Source organism: Cygnus olor, chromosome 21 (genome assembly GCF_009769625.2).
Source record: "Cygnus olor isolate bCygOlo1 chromosome 21, bCygOlo1.pri.v2, whole genome shotgun sequence".
Lineage (NCBI taxonomy): Eukaryota > Metazoa > Chordata > Aves > Anseriformes > Anatidae > Cygnus > Cygnus olor.
In genome coordinates this window covers 2295021-2316535 of record NC_049189.1, presented here as the reverse complement: position 1 = coordinate 2316535, position 21515 = coordinate 2295021, and the positions used below count along the sequence as shown (strand labels likewise).

Here is a 21515-nt window from a genome sequence, read left to right as displayed (position 1 = left end):
GAACTTAAAATCTAAGCAGACAGGCAAAAAAAAGCTGCTGTATGCTGAGCTTCAGAACAGGTCACTACCAGTTTCTCCTGAGAAAGACCTGAAGGAATAACCCCCTTCTATTTCAAATATTACCTTGATAAAAGTTTGATTTAGAGCACGTGCTGCCAAACACCATGGGTTACATATACAAAACACACGTGGAAACACTACACTAAGAATGAATTGTTATAGACTGCCATTGCACTGAGATGTAATAATGCTCTTTAAGCATTAGAATATTGCTGCTACATTGGCAAATAGAGCATCTGTCACTGAAATAAGTTCTCGAATGCCATGTCTGTAACTGTGCAAGAGATGTAAACAGCTGACACCATGAAAGCTTAGATGTATTGGATATTTTCAAAATAGGTGTAGGTTATTTGTTGCTAGGTACCTGGAAAAAGTATTTTACCTCCTTGTACCTACAAGGAGATCCTTTTCCTGTTTTTCAACAGGTCTGACATTTTTGAAAAAAGCTTTCTACTTGCTCAGGGCTAGCAGTATCCATGGGTGTACGTTGCCTCCCACAGATTAGGGACTGCACCCTCTCACCACTACAGGAGCCAATGACATACATACAACTCAGATTGTAAGTCTCTTCTCAGCTCTGAGACAGTTCTTTTCCACATCACACAAGGATGGAATATAATTTAGATAGATCTTCATTACATACACCTATCTTAATTTGCAATGGAATTTGATTACATCTCCTGTTGTGGTACAAAGGTAAAAGAAACTACTCATTTATGGTCAATTTTACTTACTGAATGGTGATGAAGTCCTTCAGCCATTCACTGATTCCCACCAGTCTGCAGAAGTTAACACTGTAGGATGCATTTGTCAAAACTATCTTCTTTTTGTAGATTTTACCAACATCAAAATCCTTGAAATACCAAACACAAGGTGTGTTATATAAAGGAATATCACATTATAAAGGAATATCACACAAGGTATGAATTACAGTAAGTAGCACGTACACATGTAATGACAAAAGCAACTAGTTTTACTGCAGTCATGCTTATAGTGCAAAGTATTGTATAAATTCAGAAAGCACTGCCCTGATCCAAACAAATCCAATTCAAAGATACAACCTATAGAGCTGGTAACTCATACTTCATAGACGTAGCAACATTATCTTGGTGTATGCACAGCTAACGTGCCAAGCTGGTCTGTATTTTCCTGCCATGAAAGTTGTATAACTGGGTATTCACTACCACAAGACAAGCAGAGTCCTGCAGGCTGTCTGCCTGGCAGCACGTGTCTCTGACAGTTCCAATTACTACCTGATAGGCTGCACTGGCAGCCTTTTCGAGTGCAAAGAAAAAAACAGGCAGAACACTACTTTCTTATGCTTGCAGATTATAATGCAGGTATAAACTGATAAACTCAGATTCTTCCTGACCAGTATAGTATTACAGTCACTTGCAAACTGCAACCTTTACTTCACAGTGGAAATCATGGCCTTCTTCATTATCTTATATTAATAATGTATGTACAAACAATACATAGGTAACAGTTGTACTGCCTTTTAAAAGGATGAAACATATTGTTAGACTGTGTTCCATTCATTTGCTCATCTTTCCAACATTATTTAAATAAAGGAACTATTTTGTATTTAAAACTAAGTATCTTAGTTAATCTGACTACATAACTTCCCTGAGAGATTGCTAGAGAAAAAGGCAAGCACTGTTTCAGGTTTGACTAAACACCTGTTCAATTCAACGCACTGGGTTTGGCAGTAGCGGGCTTGTTTTTCTTCATAGCATGTGGTTTAGTGCTGTGTTTTAGACTTGTGACCAAAACCACGCTGATAATACACTCATGTTTCAGCTACAGCCCAACAATGCTTGCACAGAGTCATGGCCGCCTCTGTTTCTCACCCTGCCCCTGCAGTGAATAGACTGGGGGGAATACAAGAGGCTGTGAGGGGACACAACGGGCAGGTGACCCAAATTAACCAAAGAGACGTTCCACACCATATAACCGTGCTCAGCAATAAAAAGGGAGATGCCTAGCCACCTTTCGCTTGGGAACTGGCTGGGCATCTACCCATAAGGGAGTGCTGAGCATTTGCCTTGGTATTGTTTATTTGCTTTCTCTTCTTCCACTTTACTTGAACACTTTTTATTTCAATCCCCAAGTTTTCCTCTTCCCCTATTTCACTTGGGTGAGGGCAGAGTGAGCAAGTGGCTGTGTGGTGCTTAGCCGTCTACCCAAGTTACTCCTGGTAGGCAGGGTTAGACACTGTGCAGGACAGCCACTAACCTTGAAATGAACGTAGCTTGGTTTACTATAGAAAGTACGTCCCTTAGGTTCATGACCAGACACTATTTGCTTGTGAGAAACCGTAGTTTGGAAGTCCTCCATTTTTTTCTCAAAAATCTCTCTTTTCACTACACTCAGAGCCAGCTGCTTTGTATCCTTGTCTTCGCTGGGTACCTAATAAGGAGCATCAATAAAAAACTCTATGACCTAAGGAAGTAACTGTGATCATAGAATCTGTAGATCAAGGTAGAAATTTCTGTGATCAGAATCTTTAAGTACCTGGCCAGCCTTTGCTGCTCGCCAAATCAAACTCAGTTTCCCAACTTGTACATGAAGAACTTAACTTATTTTCCATTGTTTTGTATTATATTAATCCAACACCAGAACATTCTGTTTTTAATGGCAGCAAATGGGTTATTTTCTCCACTTCCTGAACAAACATTCAGAGAGAATCAGCTAACTTCACTGGAACATTTCAGTTATGGTCCAGTGCTTCTTTCATTTGAAGCACATGGATACATACTGACATTGCTCCTTTCTGATGGATTCTGAAGTCTGCTCTTAAAGATCTACATCTCAAAAAAGCAGTATACGGAAGGGTACCTTGGAATAACATTTAAGATTGTAACTACACAATTCCACTCTACCTGTTTATTACTTACTTCTGTTTAAAGTATGGAACACTGTTGCTTTGGAGAAAATATACTTTTCTTTGCTTAGCTTGGGATAGAAGAAATTGTTTCCACATAAAGTAATGTGTTGCCAATTCAACAGAAAGTCATGTCCAGTTTTCTTTGTTTGTTTTAAAACTCAAACAAGTGAATATAATGTGATATATGTCTTCACATATCTCTGAACTAAAATTGAAGTGTTTTCTCCTTAAGAGAAAACTACGAAGATAGTGTCAAACAGCAAGTATCCTGATAACTTTCTCACATCTCAATCTCTGAATCTCTGTATTTAAGTAATAAAGACTGCATTTTAACTGCAAAAACGGTTTATTATTTTTAAGCAAGGTTCATAAAACAGCACCTGCCAGTATCATTACTTCAGATACATATAACTACTAGAGAGGGAAATGAGAATTTTCTAATCCATTAAGATGTTTTTAAGAATAATTTAAACAGTTTTCTAGACTTTAACTTAATAACAGGACAAATACATATCCACATCTATTTATTTCTGATTTTTAAGGGAAGATATCACAACTTTTACCTTGTGCAAGTCACATTCTTGACTCCAAAGTCCAGGGAACTCTGGTTCTACTAAGGTCTCGTCCTTCTCTTTCTCATCTTCAACACTTTCACAGAGCACATCATCTCCTACAAAAGCAGTTCTCTCTCCATCAGCTTGTTCCTCAGCTGGTGAGCACCTCAACTTTTGTGAGAGAAAATAAATTTTGAAGATATCATTAGAAATTACCAGAGGACAGTTACTTTAACAGCCTCCTATGACATCTTTTAATACAAAGTGACTGGTCTATAAAACTCCAGGGCTGAAGAAGACAACTTAAGTCAATCCCTTCCTAAAGCACACAACTCAAACAAAATCTTATAGTAACAAGCATCTATGGGAGGCTAGAAACTAGGCCTCAGGCACAGGAATACCAGCTGTGCAGTTTTTTTGACTGTTTTGTGTATTACATGATAACCAAGGACTTGGTTGTTTTGCTATTTTCACTAACAACTTCTCCCCTCTCCCCTTTTTTAAAACACCTAAAAGATTCCATGACACCACTAGTTTCATCAGGGGATTCAATTCATCCCACCTTTACTTTCCAGGCCAGTACTCCCTCTAATATTGTGCAAATCAATTAAAACAAAACCAAAAAACAAACAGGAAGCTTATGTCATAAAAATACTAGAAAAGAGAGATTAGCAACCGTCAAGAGATCTAACGGGAGAAATTACTCTCCACTTGCGCTTTACTGTCTGGTATTTGGTTGTAGCCTGTGCTATTCAGAGGCAGAAGAAAAACTCACTTTCCTACCTTTCTGACAAAAAAAAAACCACCAAAAAAATAAAGATGGTTATTCTTAGACCTTTGCTTACCTGTGATATTGCTCCAGCTGGATGTTTGCAGGACTTCTCAATATAGTGCCATGTTTTCTTTCTCCACAGTAAAGAATCCTTAAGTTTACCACCGCTCTTACTTGCCTTACTACATGACTGACGATTTTTCTGCTTACAAATGGATGCTTTTTCTTGTAAAATTCGAGATACAATCTCAATTTTTCTTGACTTCTGCTGTTCTCTAAAAGCTCTGTAATAAAATATTTTAAGAAACATTAAACCAACCACGGTTGTTTACTAATAACATTAATTACAGTCCAGTTTCTTTTGAGCCCTTAAGCTAAGCATTAAATCTTTAAATTGGGAGCAGTGGTAACGTGTGTAAAAATGCAATGGGATTCAGAAGCTAAATATATTTATATAAACATATCCAATTAGAGCGTTTTAGAAGTTGAGGAGTTCACAAACATATCAGTCATCATTACTGAAAAAAAAGTTTTGAAATAATTTTCTGAACTTAATAGGCAATTTAAAGAAAATTGCCTATCTGAAATCCAGTGGATTTAATAAAGAGAGAAAGAAGGGTAAAAGGTAAGGCCATACATACTGAACTTGGAAGACACAAATTCAAAGCTGTGTACGACTATATTGCCATGACACACTTGGCAGATCATTTAATGTTTTAATACCAGCAGCTTAACACACCATTTTCTGCAACAGATATTATGCACGCTAAAGATCCCTTCTAATACAGACTTTCACCTCTTCAAATAACACAGCTAACATTAAGACTGACAAACTCGTCTCCCCTGTGCCTGCAAAGGGAAACAGTAAAAGGGAGAAAGCAAGCAAAGTGAAGAGAGACAAAAGATTAAACTTAAAAAGAGTTAGATATTTCCTGCAGATCTGTACAAACTGATACACTTGTTTTATTAACAGGATTTTTAGAATGTATATAATACCGCTTTTGCTATCAAGACTGAAGCCTTATTTATCAAAACTTATACTTATTGAACCTTCGCTTATTAAATCTCTAACATTTGCTACAGGTTACTGCCTTCGTAGATGAGCCAGTATGCAGAAACACATACCTCAACCACCCTCTGTTTAGTACCTTAGCTCAAATTCATCTTCAGATGGAGTTAATGAAATTATTAAGCTTTGCAGTAGACAGCAGAGATACAGGCACATTCCTGTCAATTGTGCTAAAAGGCAGAGGAGCGATTTCGAACAAAAAAAGCAGGAAGGAGAGTACTTCGTTTCTGACCTTACTGCAGTGCAATCTTCCAAAGCTGGTCTGTAAAAGCCTAAGAAAGCCATTCAGTGTTTATATGGACAGCGTTCAGGAAACACAGAAGTACAGTTATTTCAGGCATCCAGTTTATATTCACTGAATTGCCCTCCTGGGGTAGTTTACCTCCTCTGCAGTAATCAGAACATGGGCTCTAAACTTTGGTTCTCTGAATAATACATAAGCTCGAATTTCAAGTTGCTTATAACAGGCTACACAAATATCACACATGCAGAGTACAAGAATGAGTTCCCTCTCTTGAGATAGTACTATATACGTTATGTTTTCAGAATCTGATTAAGAGATCCAATGTATTTCTGCATGAGCATCAGTAAGCAACTGGGAGTGTGGTATCAGAATTGAATACTTACTGTTTCTCTCTTTCATGCTGTAACAGTCGTTTATGGAGAAAAATTTCCTTGGCAACATTGCCTCCTTCTGCTAGGATGGCCTCCCTCCTCTTCAACTCCTCTTTCTTTGCCTCAAAGGCCATTGCTTTGTTCCAAGCCTGGAGTGCTTGAAGTTTTTCCTGTGAAAACAAATAAACCACAGTTACATATTTGATTCACATATTAAAGAAAATCAAACAGAGAATTTGGTCCCCTTATCCAAGTAGAAATTTGTGGTAGCTTTCTCTGAGATAGAACTTTCTGCTTTTGATCTCCACAATAGTCAACTAAGCTGTCAGTAGTCCGTGTATGCTGGAGATGCAGAAAGCTCTGACTAGGTCAGGGCTACATTTTTACCCTTACAGCTCCTATCAAATCAGTATTAAATTAAGATCACTCCCTCAGACTCTACAGAACACAAGCAGGTGAGGGAAGTAGCTTAGCTCTAAAATTCTTAATTTACATTATTTAAATTCTTAAGTAACTGTTTTTCTTCATTTGTTTTCTCCATATGAAGTATTTCTTCGGCGATCTAAATAACTGGGCACACTTCTGGCCAAGTTTTGAGAATTACTTGTAGTATGCATTATTTTCAATAAAGTTACCCTACCTTGGCAGCTAGGTTGTTCACAGAATAAACTCTCTAAGTAGAAGCGTCAAAATACTAATACTGCCCATACTAACACCATTACTCCTATAGTTAAGTTCTCCCGTTTAAAAAAAGATTTGATCTACGATATGGCAGCGTCACACAACAATTCTGCAGTGAAAACTGGAATTACTTTCAGTAAAAACTCGCAGTCTAACAAGTTAATTTCCTCATTCCCCATCTAAGCCACAGCAGCAGTACCCTATTGGAAGTTATGCTGTTTTTCAGGGAGAGCACAGCTTGTATCCTTTTCTCCATATGCTCCTGAGTTTTCACTTCTTCCTTTGCATTCTCCTCATGAATTCTGTAAGCAGAGTAAAATCTTTCAGGCTCAAATCCTGGGAAGATTTTAGTATTAGAATGTTTAACCTGACAGATAGTAATTGTGTATATCACCAAACATACTTTCTGCAAGTCTCTGTGTTTACTATGATACTGGGTGTGGGTAAAGTGGAACAGTTGAGTCTTCTATATACAGTATCACTCAAATTAAAAGTGCCAACAGGCTTTCAACCATTTTGCTCAACAACTCAAATTTTGAATACGAAGAATGCGTTTCACATTATGATATATGTCTAGAAAACAGGTGTTGCTCATATAATCGATATCTAAACAATTACATATTGAACTTCACACAAGCCAACCATTTGTAGCCATGCTAAAAATAAACCCTAGGAACTGTAAGACCTAGAAATATGTGAGCATGAATCAAGTCTGAGTATCCCACTTAATTTAATGGCAAACTAGAAAATAATTACTAAGATGTATATATTTGATACATTATTCAGCAAAAAATATCAACTGATTTGGTTCAGTTTGTTTATCTTAATTACTGTGAGTTTGTACGTGTCATCTAAGGAAAAATAAACTACCATAAAAACAGCACAATTATTTCAATCACTTTTTCAATTAAGTCCTAATATACAAGTTAAAGTAACAAATGCTTACAGTTTCTTTAGATGCAAAATAATTTAATATCATAGTGATTATATAAACACAAACCTGTGAAGGAAACATTTAATTTACCATCCACCGTAAGAGAACAGGAGCACAGAGAAATGCCCTATGAATCTATTTTGCCAGACAGCTACGTTACCACATTTCAGAGGTAATAATAGAAAGGCAGAATGCTTTCAAACCTGGCAGAGTTTCAAACCTGGGATTCTGTTACAGTTAATAACCCATACACACGTAAAAGTTTTTCATATAATTTTTTAATGTCTACAAGTGGTCAGAATCCCCTGCATCTCATCAAAAACAGACCCTTAAGCTACTAGAACTGCCAGTGGATTTTCTTTTTTCAAGTCCTTTTGTGCCATGTAAGATTTGACGGCTTCCCAGCACTGGCACGGCAGCAGAAACTTCCCAAGTGTAACAGAGAAGACACTTCTAGCAGAAAAATTATTATTTCTCAAAGGCTACGGGATAGATGGCTGTACACCAGATAAAGTACAGTGATGGAGGGAAGGGGAGAGAAGAAGTTAATGATTACCTTGCCATGCTTTTTCTCAGGAAGCAGACTGCTTTTTCATGGTTCTTTTTGGCTCCTTCAAGCATTTTTTTATGCCTTTCTTCATATTCTTTCTGGACTTCCTCTTCTTTTCTACAAAAAGACAGGCAAACCAACAGGCTTAAAGAAACCTTCATTGCATCATCATGATATCTAATGTTGAGGGGTCTATCAGTATGTTCTGAAATGGAGTCAGCCTGTTTTCTCCCCTCTGTACAGTCTCGTTTTCAGAAACCCTACAAATTGCTAAACTGGTGTCCATTTTCTCTCCAAGTTTGGATGAACTTGATCCCAAGTTTAGAAGGTCCAAGCATCCAACAATAATGCAGACATATGCACTTAGTCTGATCTAATAAATTTGGTTTCCTCAGACAAAATTCATTCATTTTTTCTTTAGCACGTTGACTATGTCAGAAATCTTTACCTACGTAACTGCAAGACTGAGCAATTCTTATGTTAATTCTCTTTCCTTGTAACAATATTTCAGAGCCAACATCCAGCTCAGAAACACAATACCACTATTACTTCCATTAACTAATCTTCTCAACCCCTAAAATAACAAACTATCTAAAAGCAAAAGAGAGAAAGGAAGCAGAGTCTGACTTGTAGGCACTTACTTTTTTCTTGACAGCTGATTTTCTTCTGCTTGCAGTGCTGCTATTTTTTCCTTACGAATCCATGCTTCTGCTTTTTCTTGGTATTGAGTCTCTAGCTCCTCCTCATCTTTTTGAAGTTTTTTATGGAGGACTTCATATTTTCCCTGCTCAGTTTCTATCCGCCACATCTCAAGCCTTTAAAACAAAGTGTGATCTGTTTGCACCAAAATATTGGCATTCTTTCACTTACTTGAGGTTACTGAGTAGCTAAGGCTCTATGGTGAACATGACAATCTATCAATTTTTTTTTATGTTTTAAACCATACTGTTACTTACATGGGAATTGTACCTTTCAGACTAAGGCTCACAGGTAACAGCATATCTAGTTCTAAAGACATCAAAAATGTTGGTCAACAAAAAAAAGTTCAAGCTTCTTCTCTTTTACATTCACATTTACCCAGAAAACATGAAATACAAGATAAATTAGAGAAACAGCTCCCCTCCTCTCTCTCCCCCACCCTTTTCAAGAGAAAATAACTTCAAGGACAGGTTGTAAGTTTTTATTCTTCCATGCTTTGCTGCAGGAATTTATATGACATATATATATTAACAGATTAATATAGTTATCACTAATCTCACAATAGTCAAGCATTTTAAAGCTATTACACAACATTGCAGCAGAATGTATTGTAGTCTTGTTAATCACTTGGTTAAACCTGTCTATAAGCTCATGCTTATGATCTTCTCTATGTAGTTGCATCAGTAGTTGTACCTCTGGTGCAAAATTACAAACACACTTGCCTGTTACCTTCTGTGGAAGACAATTTTACTATGTCTCATATAAATGAATAATGTAGTATGTATGAGCAATCAGTTGCAAGCACCAATATCAACTTCGCATAAAGATACAAAGTACTACTACATCTCCATCATTCTCAATTTCCACCTTTTCCTTTACGTCCTGTGAGAACCAGTAAGAGGAATAAATTAGAAGTATTTATGCTTCCTCAGAAGCTGGTCTCCTTTAGTCCATCTTATTTTCCAATTAAACCGGGACTTGTTTAGAGCCACAACTCGTGAATAAATAAATACGTTGTGTGTGAAAAACAAACTCAGGAGCTGGGCCACAGAAATACATTTCCTAAGCAATGAAACAGTTTAGGCTAAAAGGCTTTGCAGTGAACCTCATGACATCAAATCATGTAGACTTGTATTTACAAACAATTTCTAATAGATTCATGAGTTTCTCTCCAAACATCATACGAAGAGCATAATAAAGATTGACTCCCATCACACTGTTTTCTCATTCCCTCACTTACATGTTTTCTTTCAGCATCAAAGCAATTTTCAACTCAAAATCCTTCTCATCCTCCAGTTCAGTGCACAGTCGCCTGTGCACTGCCTGTAGGCGGAACAGGGCTGCGCTGGTACGTTAAAAAAGAAACAATGAGAAAGAAAATGGAACCAATGAATATTAAAGAAAGAAATCACCCCCCAAACAAAATCAGCAACAATAAACAATGGCTTGAAGCTGACATTTATGTATTAGAATTCCACTAATTTATACAAAGTCTCTTACTTAGCTTTCTAAGTGTCCATTGTTCCTTCAAAGACATAGCTTTCTTTAAACTATTACACATCAGCTGAAATTTACAGAAAAGTATTTATTTAAAAAGCACTGACTAGTAGTTTAAAGCAACTGAACTATTTCTTAACTAATTTCTTAAACTAATAAGAGAAGTATCATTATTAAGTCTAGGCAAACCTAGAGAACCATGACTGATTTCACCTTTAAAATGGCACTACAATCGCCCCTGTACTTTGGCTACAACAGCAGTGTAGCAACACACTTATTTCCCTTGGGCTTTTCTACCCAGGAAAACTAGTGCACAGGTAGTACAGCATCCACAGGCACTGAACTGACTACATTAACAAACTCCATCCTGGCAACGAAAACTGGAAATGGATCTTCCACCTGTAGTTACTACTCCAGCTTCACACTTTTGTACCAGGTGTCAGTAATGTTAATGGCAGCTAGTATTGTCATTAGTGTTAAAACAGGATGCATTTGAGCTTCATAAGCCAGAAATTACACGGTCTTCTTCCTTCACTATTAATTTGGTAATATAATAGAATGCAAAAAGTGGTATTTTCCTGCATATCTAGTCCTCACAATTTGTCCTGTCATAAGTATAGAACCTCATACAATGCTTTTCAGTCTTTGTTGGTCTTTCTTATTAAGAGTGCCTGTGAGACCCTGAACAGGGAGTACCAGCACCCACCACAGAAGTCTCATTAGCACTCATTATTTTTGTTTAATCAGCTATTCCATTTTGGCAATTATCCTACCTTTATTTATTCTGTCATTCATTGATACACTACCTTAAAGAATAACACAGGTCAGAAAATGCAGCTGCAAAGTTTGTTCACAATACACTGGCTCCTGGTACACAAGCCACCCACTTCTTTCTATTTAAACCAAATGTGAGGAGTACAGTAAATTGCCTCCTACTTCCTAGCAAAAGTGTTTCAGAACAACTCCTGCATGCAGAACTACTCCTGAAAGGCATTCATGCATTTCACAACATAAAACAATTTAAAAAATGGCATACATATAAACCCTGGTTGGAATAGCTATCAGAGGTAAAACCATGACCTCTGAAAGTGGCATAGCATAATGGTATTGGTTGATTATACTGAATAGAATTGATTGAGAGACTGAGAAACATAATTGAGAGTAATGAATGAGGCTGATCTAATAACCAGTTGTTGCTAGATTCCACTTTAAAATACATACCTCTTCCCTATCCATTTGTAAATCCCCACCTCTTACAGCACTCTGATTTAACTAACCAAGTATTACCTCTAGAGCTGAAGGCATAGAGACTGATGATTCCCAAGCTAATGCACCATTATTTATTTCAGAAGGAGGAGCTACGGCTGAAAACACCAAGTCACCTGGAAGGTGATTGCAGTATTAGCATTCACCAAGCTGGGAGGGAATGCACTGTTCTGCTGGCTAGCTCAACACGCACAACAGCGCTTGCATCACGACAGCCTTCCAAGCTATCGCCATTCTCAGCACAAGATGCAACACCGTTGGGTTTTGTCACTGACCAATTAACATCTCAATGTATGTGCTTAAATATTCTATCAATTGTTCAACAACATGGCACAGTGAAAAAAGGAAACTAGCTCATTAATTACACACAGATAAAGACAGCGGATGCCTGTAGTCTTTGGCATCCAGAAATATTCTCCACCTACACATTGTCAGCCTCCTTCTCTTTTTGTATTTCAATGTCTACGTACTCCAGCTGCTTTTCTAGCATTTTGATCCGCAGCTGGCAGGTAGTCAGCTCATCTCTGAAACAAATAAACAGATTGTTTACATTTTCCAAGTTCTCTACTCTGTCCCATTAAACTCTTCTTTTTGAAGGTCAAGATTCACAGCTGGGATTCCTTCAACCCCCCCCAACTCCCCACCACCATCCCACTTTTAGATCTTACGAGGTTCTTCAGAAGCCCCTGTTAATTTCAATTATTTTCTCTAAAAATCCAGACAAGTAACAACAGTTTAGTCTGACTTTATATTACCAAAAAAAGGACGACAGCATCAACAGAATTTTTACACTAGCCTTCTTCAGATCCATTTGCTGCCAATGAAAGTTTTTTGACCTTTACACAGCAAAACACTCGTAGCAGGTGCTTATTTTAAAGTATGTGAGTAACTTCACCAATTCCAATGTAACATTTCCATCACAGTTAAGAAAATGTTTACAATGATTTTTCCATTTATTGTTTCTGACTGTTGAACCCGCAGAATTGTGCAAACGTAACAGAGGAGTTAGCATCTAGTTCTTCCAGATCAAACCCCTCTTCTTTAATATCAATATTAGTGTTTCATTTTTTCAAAAGTGTAAGTTATTATTACTATAACCATATGCAAAACAGGTAAAGTAACCCAGTATTTGATGGCACATTTATGCTGACGCCTTATGTTTGCTTCGACACTAACCTGATTTTCTGGACCACAAGTTCCTTTTCTTTGGCTACGTTGTTGAGCCGGTTTAGGTTCCTGTATAAGGCTAATACGGAAATTCTATCTGCATACTTCGTAGCCCCAATATTATTAACGTCGCTCCAGTGTTCCAAGCTCTCTCTTTGAATTGAAAGACATGATGAATAATGAAAACATGACAAGTTTAAAAGCTATGAGAAATTTGTGCATCATCCATTTATGCATTCATGGGTTCTTTATTTCAGTTTACTTGTTCTAGCAAACCAATACAAATATCATCGATATAATAAGGAAAAAATAAAGGTAATCAGCACAAAAAGCTTGAGTACATGCACTTAAGCCAAGATTTTCCAGACTTAAGTATCTAATGTTGAATGCTTACTCAAACATTTAGTGCATTAATTACATGTCTTTGTTTTGAAATGCCTGTAGCTCCTCTTGATTATACCTAAGGTTTTCAAATTCCAGTTTTCCTGAACAATAGTTTTAAACTTTAAAGGGAACATTCTAAATTAGTTTAGAACATCGTATAGAACACTTCAGTCTGCGAGTGACTTAATCCCTCTTACCATTTTGCTCTATTTAAACATCCAGAAATAAAAGGTCTGAAGGTAGTGGGTTTTTGTTGTTGTTTGTTTGTTTTGTTGATGTTTGTTTATTTTTAAAAATCATCTTGGCATATTTTGACTTCCTCTGTCGAGTACGGTAACACTGTCAACATTTACTGGCAGTAGGCATATGTGCTATGCAACTTCCCACATACGTATATTAATAAACATTATTTCAGCATTTCATCATGCTCTATAACCCTATGCCAGGTCACTCCAGGGCAGAGATCAAGAGTCTTGTCAAAGTAGGCCAAACTGTGCTTTGATCTTTGTCAAGAGAGCAGCAACTACTTAAGGCCACGTTCAAATCACTGCATTATTTTTCATACATGACCTTTGTTACATGTAAATTTATTTCACCAGGAATAAAACTGCTCTATCACTTTCTTTAAAACCAAAGTGGTACCAACCTATCATCTCACCAGTTCTATGCTAATCCACTTTACACAGTGGTGCAAAACTCCGTATGTATTCAGAAACTTACAATCCAACACTGATATTCTTCAAAAGACAAAATTCTCTTTTTCCAACAACTCCTAATGTTCTATAAGTACAGAGGGATATGAACATAACACAACATATTATTATAGAGAACTGGTTGGGTTTTACTAGTGTAAATTGCTTGGTATAAAACCACCCAGGCTAATAACTGCTCCTTTAAGGGCAGCTGATTAACCCACATGAACATAGTGCAACCACTGTGTTAGATAAATGCATATTGCCTATGACTAATTTGACAAAAAAATAGAGCTGAATTAACCAAACCTTCTCTGGAAAAGGTAAATTACCACTATAAAGGAAGTTGTTGTTAGAGCTACTAACAAAACAATGAATTATTTACATGCTAGATTCAGACTTGTCTCCAGCTCCTTCAGAAGTGACCTTGTTCCCCATCTTACCACTATCAGCCAACTCTTCTTCAAGCTGGTATTCTAATAGAAAATAAAACAACAGTTTAATAAAGAGACTTTGAGCTTCAAAATGCAAAGCGCTAGTGTACTTGCTGCCAAGTCAAAATATATAGAGATTCAGGGATGACATTTTATAGCATTACTGTAGTGTATGTTTAAAAAAAAAAGAAAAAAGAAAAGAAAACAAAACCACACAGGACTGCTACTGTACACCTGGAAACCAAAGCAGGAAAATGCCAAGTCTACTGTGTTTATCTTACATTAACACCCTGCTACACGTCTCATTATTCTGACCTGCAGCGAAGATAGAAGTATTTATTAAGCTTTATTTAATAAGTATTATTTATATATTGTTAAATATTTATGTAGTCAGGAAAAGGACAGTGAAAAGAATAGCCTATAAACATTTTCTTAACATAAAAATCAGTATTCAGCACTATATACCATATATAATAACCCATAAAATGGTAGATACATTACTTGACGTAACATCTATGAACATACTTTTAGACGCAATTAGAGAAATCAGTTGCCTATTAACAGGTAGCTGGAGCCAGCTTAGATATCTGAGTGCATCCAGCCACCTCACAGATTTGGATCTGGGGAAGACCTGTGCCATGACTGTGCTAGATGTCTAGAGCACCCCAAGTGGCACTAGATGCTAACGTATTAGTGGCTGAATCAAGCTCGTACAAATACTGATTTTCACCATCATTTACTCTGAACCAAAAATGCCTTTCAGAATTAAGGTGAAAATTTACTGCTACAGAACAAAATGGGTTAGATTTGAACTAGTTACACCTGTTGCAGTGTAATGCTAGAAAAACAACAACAACAACAACAAAAAAAACCTCCTGGAATGATTGCATTGATTTGTAATATGGTCTCACCCCTAGAACTGTACTGTAACAAAGGCTTTTTGTAAGTTATCAATAAGATTTCTCATTTCCACCTCTCCAGCATTCTTTCACATCAGAGCACTGACCAGCTTCGTCTTCTTTCTCTTCCTCTTCCAGAAATGGTGAAAGAGTTTTTTGGTCCTCTTCATTCTTATCACTGAACTTACTATCTTCAATATTCATGGTTCTTTTACAACAACCAGGCTAACAAAGAGAAGAGTCCATATTTACATACATAAATATCTCCAAGAACTCACAGTAGCGATGACTACATTTTCAGATGAATTAATAGCATTTAGTAAGTATTAATTCACACGAAATAACTGGAAACCATCATATGGCTTTCTACTAGACACACATTTTGGGTATTAATTTCAACAAATCACTTATAGAGGACAATGCCAAAGAATTTATATATATATAATAAGCAGTTGAGCAATAAAACACACCTTCCAAACGCACTTTCTCCACTTAGGCAACCACCTGACCTAAAACTCATAGGGAACGGCTCAAAGAAAAGCTATCCTTGGCGTCCTCCAACACTTTCCTGACCCCGGGTCCTCGCCTCCCCTCACAGCCCCCTCCGCGTCCCCTCAAAGCCTCCCCTCACAGCCGCCCCTCCCCGCGCCCGTTGGATGCGTTGCCCCGGCAACGGAGCAAACCACAGCGGGGGCGCGTCGCGGGGGCGCCCCCTTAGAGCCCCCCCTGCAGCCGCCGGAGGCGTCCGGCGGTGCTCGCCCCGTGACCCCCCCCCGCGGAGTGGTGCGTGCCTGGGCGGGCTGCGGGCCGGTGGTGGCAGCTGGGAGGGACGGCGCCTGAGGGAGTTGGGTCCTGGAAGGGGTTGGGTCCTGGAAGGCGGCGGGTCCCCGACGTCCGAGTTTTCTGTCTTTTCGGGAATAAGCGTGTCCTAGTCGGACAATAGGGTTTCATCGTTAGTTCTAATTAAAGGTTATTACAGCAAAAATTACGTGTAGTGATCGTTCAGCCCATCATGATGTCCCACTCTCAACACTTCCCCTTGCTTCAGCAGAAGCTGCCGACCTGGAGGTCCCTTGTAACGCTCCAAGTTACAAGAATGCACAAAAACACACAGTGGAAAAGTATTTAGATGATATTTGAGTAATTTGCATAGTAAAGCTAAATGCCTCTATTCATAAAATGTGCCTCAGTTGGAATACTCCCTCAGAGGAACCATCTGAACCTGTGTTCTTGCTACCAGGCACTTGGTTACCAGATTTTAGCTTTCGAGTGTTAATTAGTTAACTTTCCTTCCTATTCTATTCCACATATTATCTGGACAAAGTCAAAGAATGATGCCATTAAATTCACAGAAAAGCAGAATGTTGTCCCATTACTCTTGGCACTAGGCATGCTATGGAGGTGCAGCTGTTCAAAGTTTCAAAGTGATTAAATTATTGAAACACTGGGACATCATTTCTTGAGCAGTGCTCTATGTTGGAATAAAGACTGCTCTGTACATAGGAGGCGTTCCCAGATTTACTTATGGTATATTGAAAATGTTACCCCATTGTAGACAATATTTCTTTGTTTTCCTATACTTGCTAAAAGAAGTAAGGTCATTTTTTTTGATACTAAACATGAAAGCACATGCTACTAATCTTAAGTATTTATTTCCTTTGTTACATATTTAACATATACAGTATGTATCACAGCCACCAATTCCTTTCCTACAATTGTGCTATAGGTCCTCATTCTTTAGCAATGTGTGGACATTCTTACCTCTTTACACAAAATACCATGAACTGCTGATTTTATGGCATCTATTCATATTACATAAAACAAGTTACCTCCAGACATTTGCAGGATTAAAGCTACAAGATGTAGGCTAAAAATATTCAGTGATTAACTGTATAGATGTCTCTGCAGATCTAGAATAGATTCTGTTGTTAACTCTAAGCCTGCCTGTTCTCACACTCTCATAATCAGGATGTGAAAGATTATTATTAAGTTTTACAACAGCCCCCTTCCCATCAGCACCGGTCATTTCAGGGCACGCTACCCATTATATCTGACTGCACCACATCCTAGCCACACTGCCGGCTGTGATTTTATGTTGGGTGAATAATTGTCACCAGGGCAAGGTAGTCTAGATTTTCCTCTCACACATAGATGCGACAAGAGAGAAGATATCTGCACTTCCTCTGAAGGTGCTAAATGATGTCTCCCAGACAAGCTCGTATCTCCCATATCACAGTTTATCAACTTGAAATCAGTGAATCTCTTCCAGCTTTAAGCTCCCGGAGATTTACAAAAAAAGGCATCAGTGATGCTGCTGTTCTAGATCCTGTAGGCACTGACCACCAGTGATACACCTCTGAGAATTTGGGTACAGAAGTGAGCACGTATAAATGAAGATCCTGCTGTCCTCTCATTGTGAAATTAAATTTAGTGGCATTTCAGTGAAGTTACTTTAGTACCAACTCATGATCAATTTGAAATGGTAGAACTGGACAGTTTGGTTTGCTATATGGCTACATACTGTGCTTCTTCAGGCAGTTGGTATTTCTTTTCTGAACGTTTCCAAGGTGACAGCAGCTCATATATGGAGATTTCTAGCATTTAGGCAGGAAGACATGCCAATAATGGCATCTTAATTTTTGCAGTGTGGCTCATATCAGATTACATAAAACAATTTCTCTGCCCATATTCTATGATACAGATCAACATCTGAGTGTAAACAATGCCAAAACATTGACAAGCACCTTACCAGTGAGTCATTGCTACAGATGTTACGAGGAAGACTGAGTGGGGCACTGCTGTCAGCGCACCCCGCAGCAGGATGGCCAGATGCCGCCGGATGAGAGCGCAGCACTGAGAGCAACACATCTGCAGTGAGGGAAACATCTCCAGTCCTGGAGCTAGCCCTGGCTTGGGGCAGAGTGAGGAATGTCGTCCCAAGTCTTCTGCACAGAGGAGAGAAGAAGAGGGCAAAGTGGCCACACTGCACTTCATGAGTGTTAAAAAAATATAAACAGACTTGGGAAGGAACTGGATGTTCTGCAGAACATTTGGAAGCAGTTAAAAACTTCATTTCTGATCCAGGGCTTTAGGTGAAAGGAACAATAATATTGTGGTTATACTGATATTTAAATACAGACACAGTTGTGCTGGGGCCATGGGACATTGATACAGCACAAAGAATCATTTTTGTGCAACCTCTGAAATAAGCTAAATATTCCCACCATATGATTGCTACCGATATTTCCAAATCTCATTTATAAAAATAGGCATATGTGTGTAATTTATATATCTAGAGACATTTGGCGACGTTGCCACAACAGTCTTTCACGAGCTGTTTATGTGGAATCGTGGGAGAATGAAACTAATTATCCGTGTGGTACATTTTTTTGCCTCTAAAAATTATATTTGGCAATATGACATCTTTACTTTGCTGGCTGCAAAACCACCTGTCCCTTTTAGAAAATGATCTATTAAGAATATCAGGTAATGCAGTGCAACTGTAAAATTAATTTAAATAATGTTCTTTTGATATGCTCCCAAAGCTGTGAGGTAATAAAGGACAATGAAAACTTGTTATTTAGCACTGAGCATATTTCTTCTGAATCCCACCAAATTATGCTCTCCAATAAGTTATTTTACAGCAGCAGTTACAAAAGTATTGAGCACTGTAGTCAGGAAGGAGTCGCACCCATTACATGTTAAGGAACAACAACAAAAAAAAACTTGACAGCTTTTGAAACGTGGGTTTCTGATTTTCAATTATAGCACAATATTATTTCAAAGTTGTGATCTTCGCTTACTACTTGAGAAAATGTAAATACTGTAAAAAATGCTAATTATCAATATAGCAAAAATAACAATTAATTATTTAATAAATAATAATGGTTTAAATTATGTTTACTTGCAAAATTGTGCAGACGTGGGAGGAGCCCACTGACTTTTCATAGACTGACATGGTCCGATGGGATGGAAGCACTGACTTGGGTATCACGTTGGTCACCGCCACACTGCTTGGCCAGCTCTGCTGGTTCTCCATGAGTACAACAGCAAACGTGGAAGGCAGCTCCAAATTGTCAGATTCTGAAGTGAAAACCTGGCTTTGTTGGGACCACCGTGCAGTCCTATCGTCTGTCTGAACTCCGTATGCAAGGTCAGACCACACAAATATTTTCATGAAAGCTAGTGCCTGCAGCCATATGGATGGAGGAGAGGCAGCAATTTAGCAGAATGACACAAAGGCTTGAGAGAAATGTGCTATCATGGGCCATCTTTTAAGACTGTTGGACAGTTACAAGCCAGTAGCTAAAGGAAAGCTTCAATTATTTTCAAGAGGATTAGATGAGAAAGATTTGGGGTGCTTATTTATTTTGTTTTGTTTTGATGTTTTAATAGCAATTTTAATTGTTTTTTAATCTCTTGAGCAATTTTAATCTGGCATTGACCGTAAAGAGTTTGGGATATTCTGCTAGAATTGTAGGAAATTAAATATATTGTCGATTGTTATTATTTTATCCTCTCTCTTCCCTTTGGTGAAGAGGAATTACTTATTTTGAGTGGGGGTGTGTATGTATATATATATTTACAAATATATATGAAAATGGCATATTTTGCTTAAGCATGTATTTGTAGGCAAAATCAATTAAACCCAAGGCTGAGTGATCTAGCATTTGTCCTTCTTCTATATAATACAGATGATATAATTAAGGCCCATTTACATCAAATGTAGTTTACTTATTTGAGAGAAGTTACACATTTATTTTAGGATTTTGTGCAAATGAATTTTAGAACATCTCTTTTTCTGAAATATGGACACAAAGTGGCAGCTAAATCAGTCTTGTGAAAATAACACGACATCTTGTTAAGTCCAGGCACTATCATAGTGGTGCTGGAAGACTCCCCATGTATATTTCTCTCATTCATGCTGACATTATTAATCCAAATTTGTAGTATAAGACCTTGATCATTCAAGATGATTACAGCAAATGGATAAATATCCCTATGCAATGCCCAGTGATATGAATGGGACAGTTAATTTTTCCTGGGATAATCAGAACCTTGATAATATACATCGATTATCGTAAGTTATTACACTCCTGAACCCAAACACATTCCCATCACAATTCCATTGAAGATTTTGTGGGCAGTCACTTACTGGTTTTGGCTACAGAGCTGCTGAAAAAGAAGCAAAATGGTAGGTGAAGTAAGAAAAAGACCTCGCTTAATGATTTCAGCGAAAATATGTACATTATATTCTTCTTTTTTTCCCCAATATCAGAACCACTGACATAAGAGAACTTTTTCATGGAATCAAGGTCAATCTGTAAGGAAAGTGTATTTGGTGTGGAAATACAATTATTTTGGTAATGATCGTTTTAGAGGATCACTGTTGTATTTTCACTTGTTTCAATGGTCAAATTCTTAGCAAGATCTATCCCTTTAGAGCATATGCTGCCATGGTCTTATACGCACACGCAAATACACATTCACATGCATGGCTATGTACCATACATATACCAACTCTCATTCTAAATGTTCAAATTGCCTCCGCTGATTTTTTTGCTATTTTAACAGATATATCCTAAAGGTATAGAAATCTGTGTTCATATTTTACTAGTAAACCAGATGACAGCTGAAAAGCAATACCAAGGAATTCTCAGAGTAGGTACATGGCTCATTGGAAAGCCATCCTTGAGTCAGAAAAATGTCAACTTGAAATATCCTGAAAGGCGTAAATCTGCTCTATTAGAGAGGCAAAATCATTCTGTTCTCCGTTTCATCCTGTAAATTCCATTAAAGATCTTGTGGTTTCCCTCCTCCACCACCACCAGTTTTCATCTGACAATCCAACAACTAAATTCAGGTCTTTTCCTCCTTAGCACGCACTAGGTGCCAGCACGACCACTGGAACGTGCAGAGAAAGGAAGAGATCAGAAAGAAAATGAAAGCCCACATCAGTCTTAGACATTTATGATGTACACTTCTATATGTGTGTATGTACTTTTGTGCATGTATTGACTACATCTGCACACAGCCTGTGTACAGATCTGTATATTTAATCTCCTTCATTCAATCTGTACATTTATTCTCCTGAATGCACTCTCTTATTCCCCTCATCCATCAGCCCTCTGTTGGCATTTAAAATATTGGTACTAATTAGTAAGAATAAAATCGACCACAGGAAAAGATAAAGCACTTTACCCCAGGCACATCCTTTAAGTATCTGCACATCCACTTTTCCTTTACAGTTTCTTTAAAATGTCTCCTCCGCGGCGCTCCCTTCGTGGGCTGCTTCTAAAATTGCCGTTGTGGATTGAGCGGCAGCAAAAGGCAGAGGAGGAGGAGGAGGAGAGAA

General features: G+C 37.9%; 2 protein-coding genes across 5 annotated transcripts in view; both read right to left on the bottom strand.

Annotated features, from left to right (window-relative positions):
- The window catches only part of CFAP74 (cilia and flagella associated protein 74), a 40920-nt gene extending 25097 nt beyond the window's left edge, over nt 1-15823 (bottom strand). The window contains exons 1-14 of one of the 4 annotated variants that reach the window (XM_040533201.1): nt 15631-15823; nt 15268-15385; nt 14213-14303; nt 12761-12904; nt 12010-12108; nt 10062-10166; nt 8764-8937; nt 8129-8239; nt 6838-6940; nt 5970-6127; nt 4347-4557; nt 3511-3672; nt 2296-2469; nt 795-913 (exon numbers count right to left, since the gene is read on the bottom strand). In XM_040533201.1, the coding sequence (XP_040389135.1) occupies nt 795-913; nt 2296-2469; nt 3511-3672; nt 4347-4557; nt 5970-6127; nt 6838-6940; nt 8129-8239; nt 8764-8937; nt 10062-10166; nt 12010-12108; nt 12761-12904; nt 14213-14303; nt 15268-15364 (1748 nt within the window). In that variant the 5' untranslated portion in view covers nt 15365-15385; nt 15631-15823. The other 3 variants (XM_040533198.1, XM_040533199.1, XM_040533200.1) reach the window with 3 other exon arrangements.
- Nucleotides 15753-18272, bottom strand: LOC121058128 (atherin-like). The gene is made up of 2 exons (XM_040533217.1): nt 17910-18272; nt 15753-16088 (listed from the first exon to the last, which is right to left on the bottom strand). The coding sequence occupies exons 1-2, from the start codon at nt 18231-18233 to the stop codon at nt 15753-15755; spliced, it is 660 nt and encodes a 219-aa protein (XP_040389151.1). The 5' UTR covers nt 18234-18272.
- Between the last annotated feature and the right edge of the window lie 3243 nt (nt 18273-21515).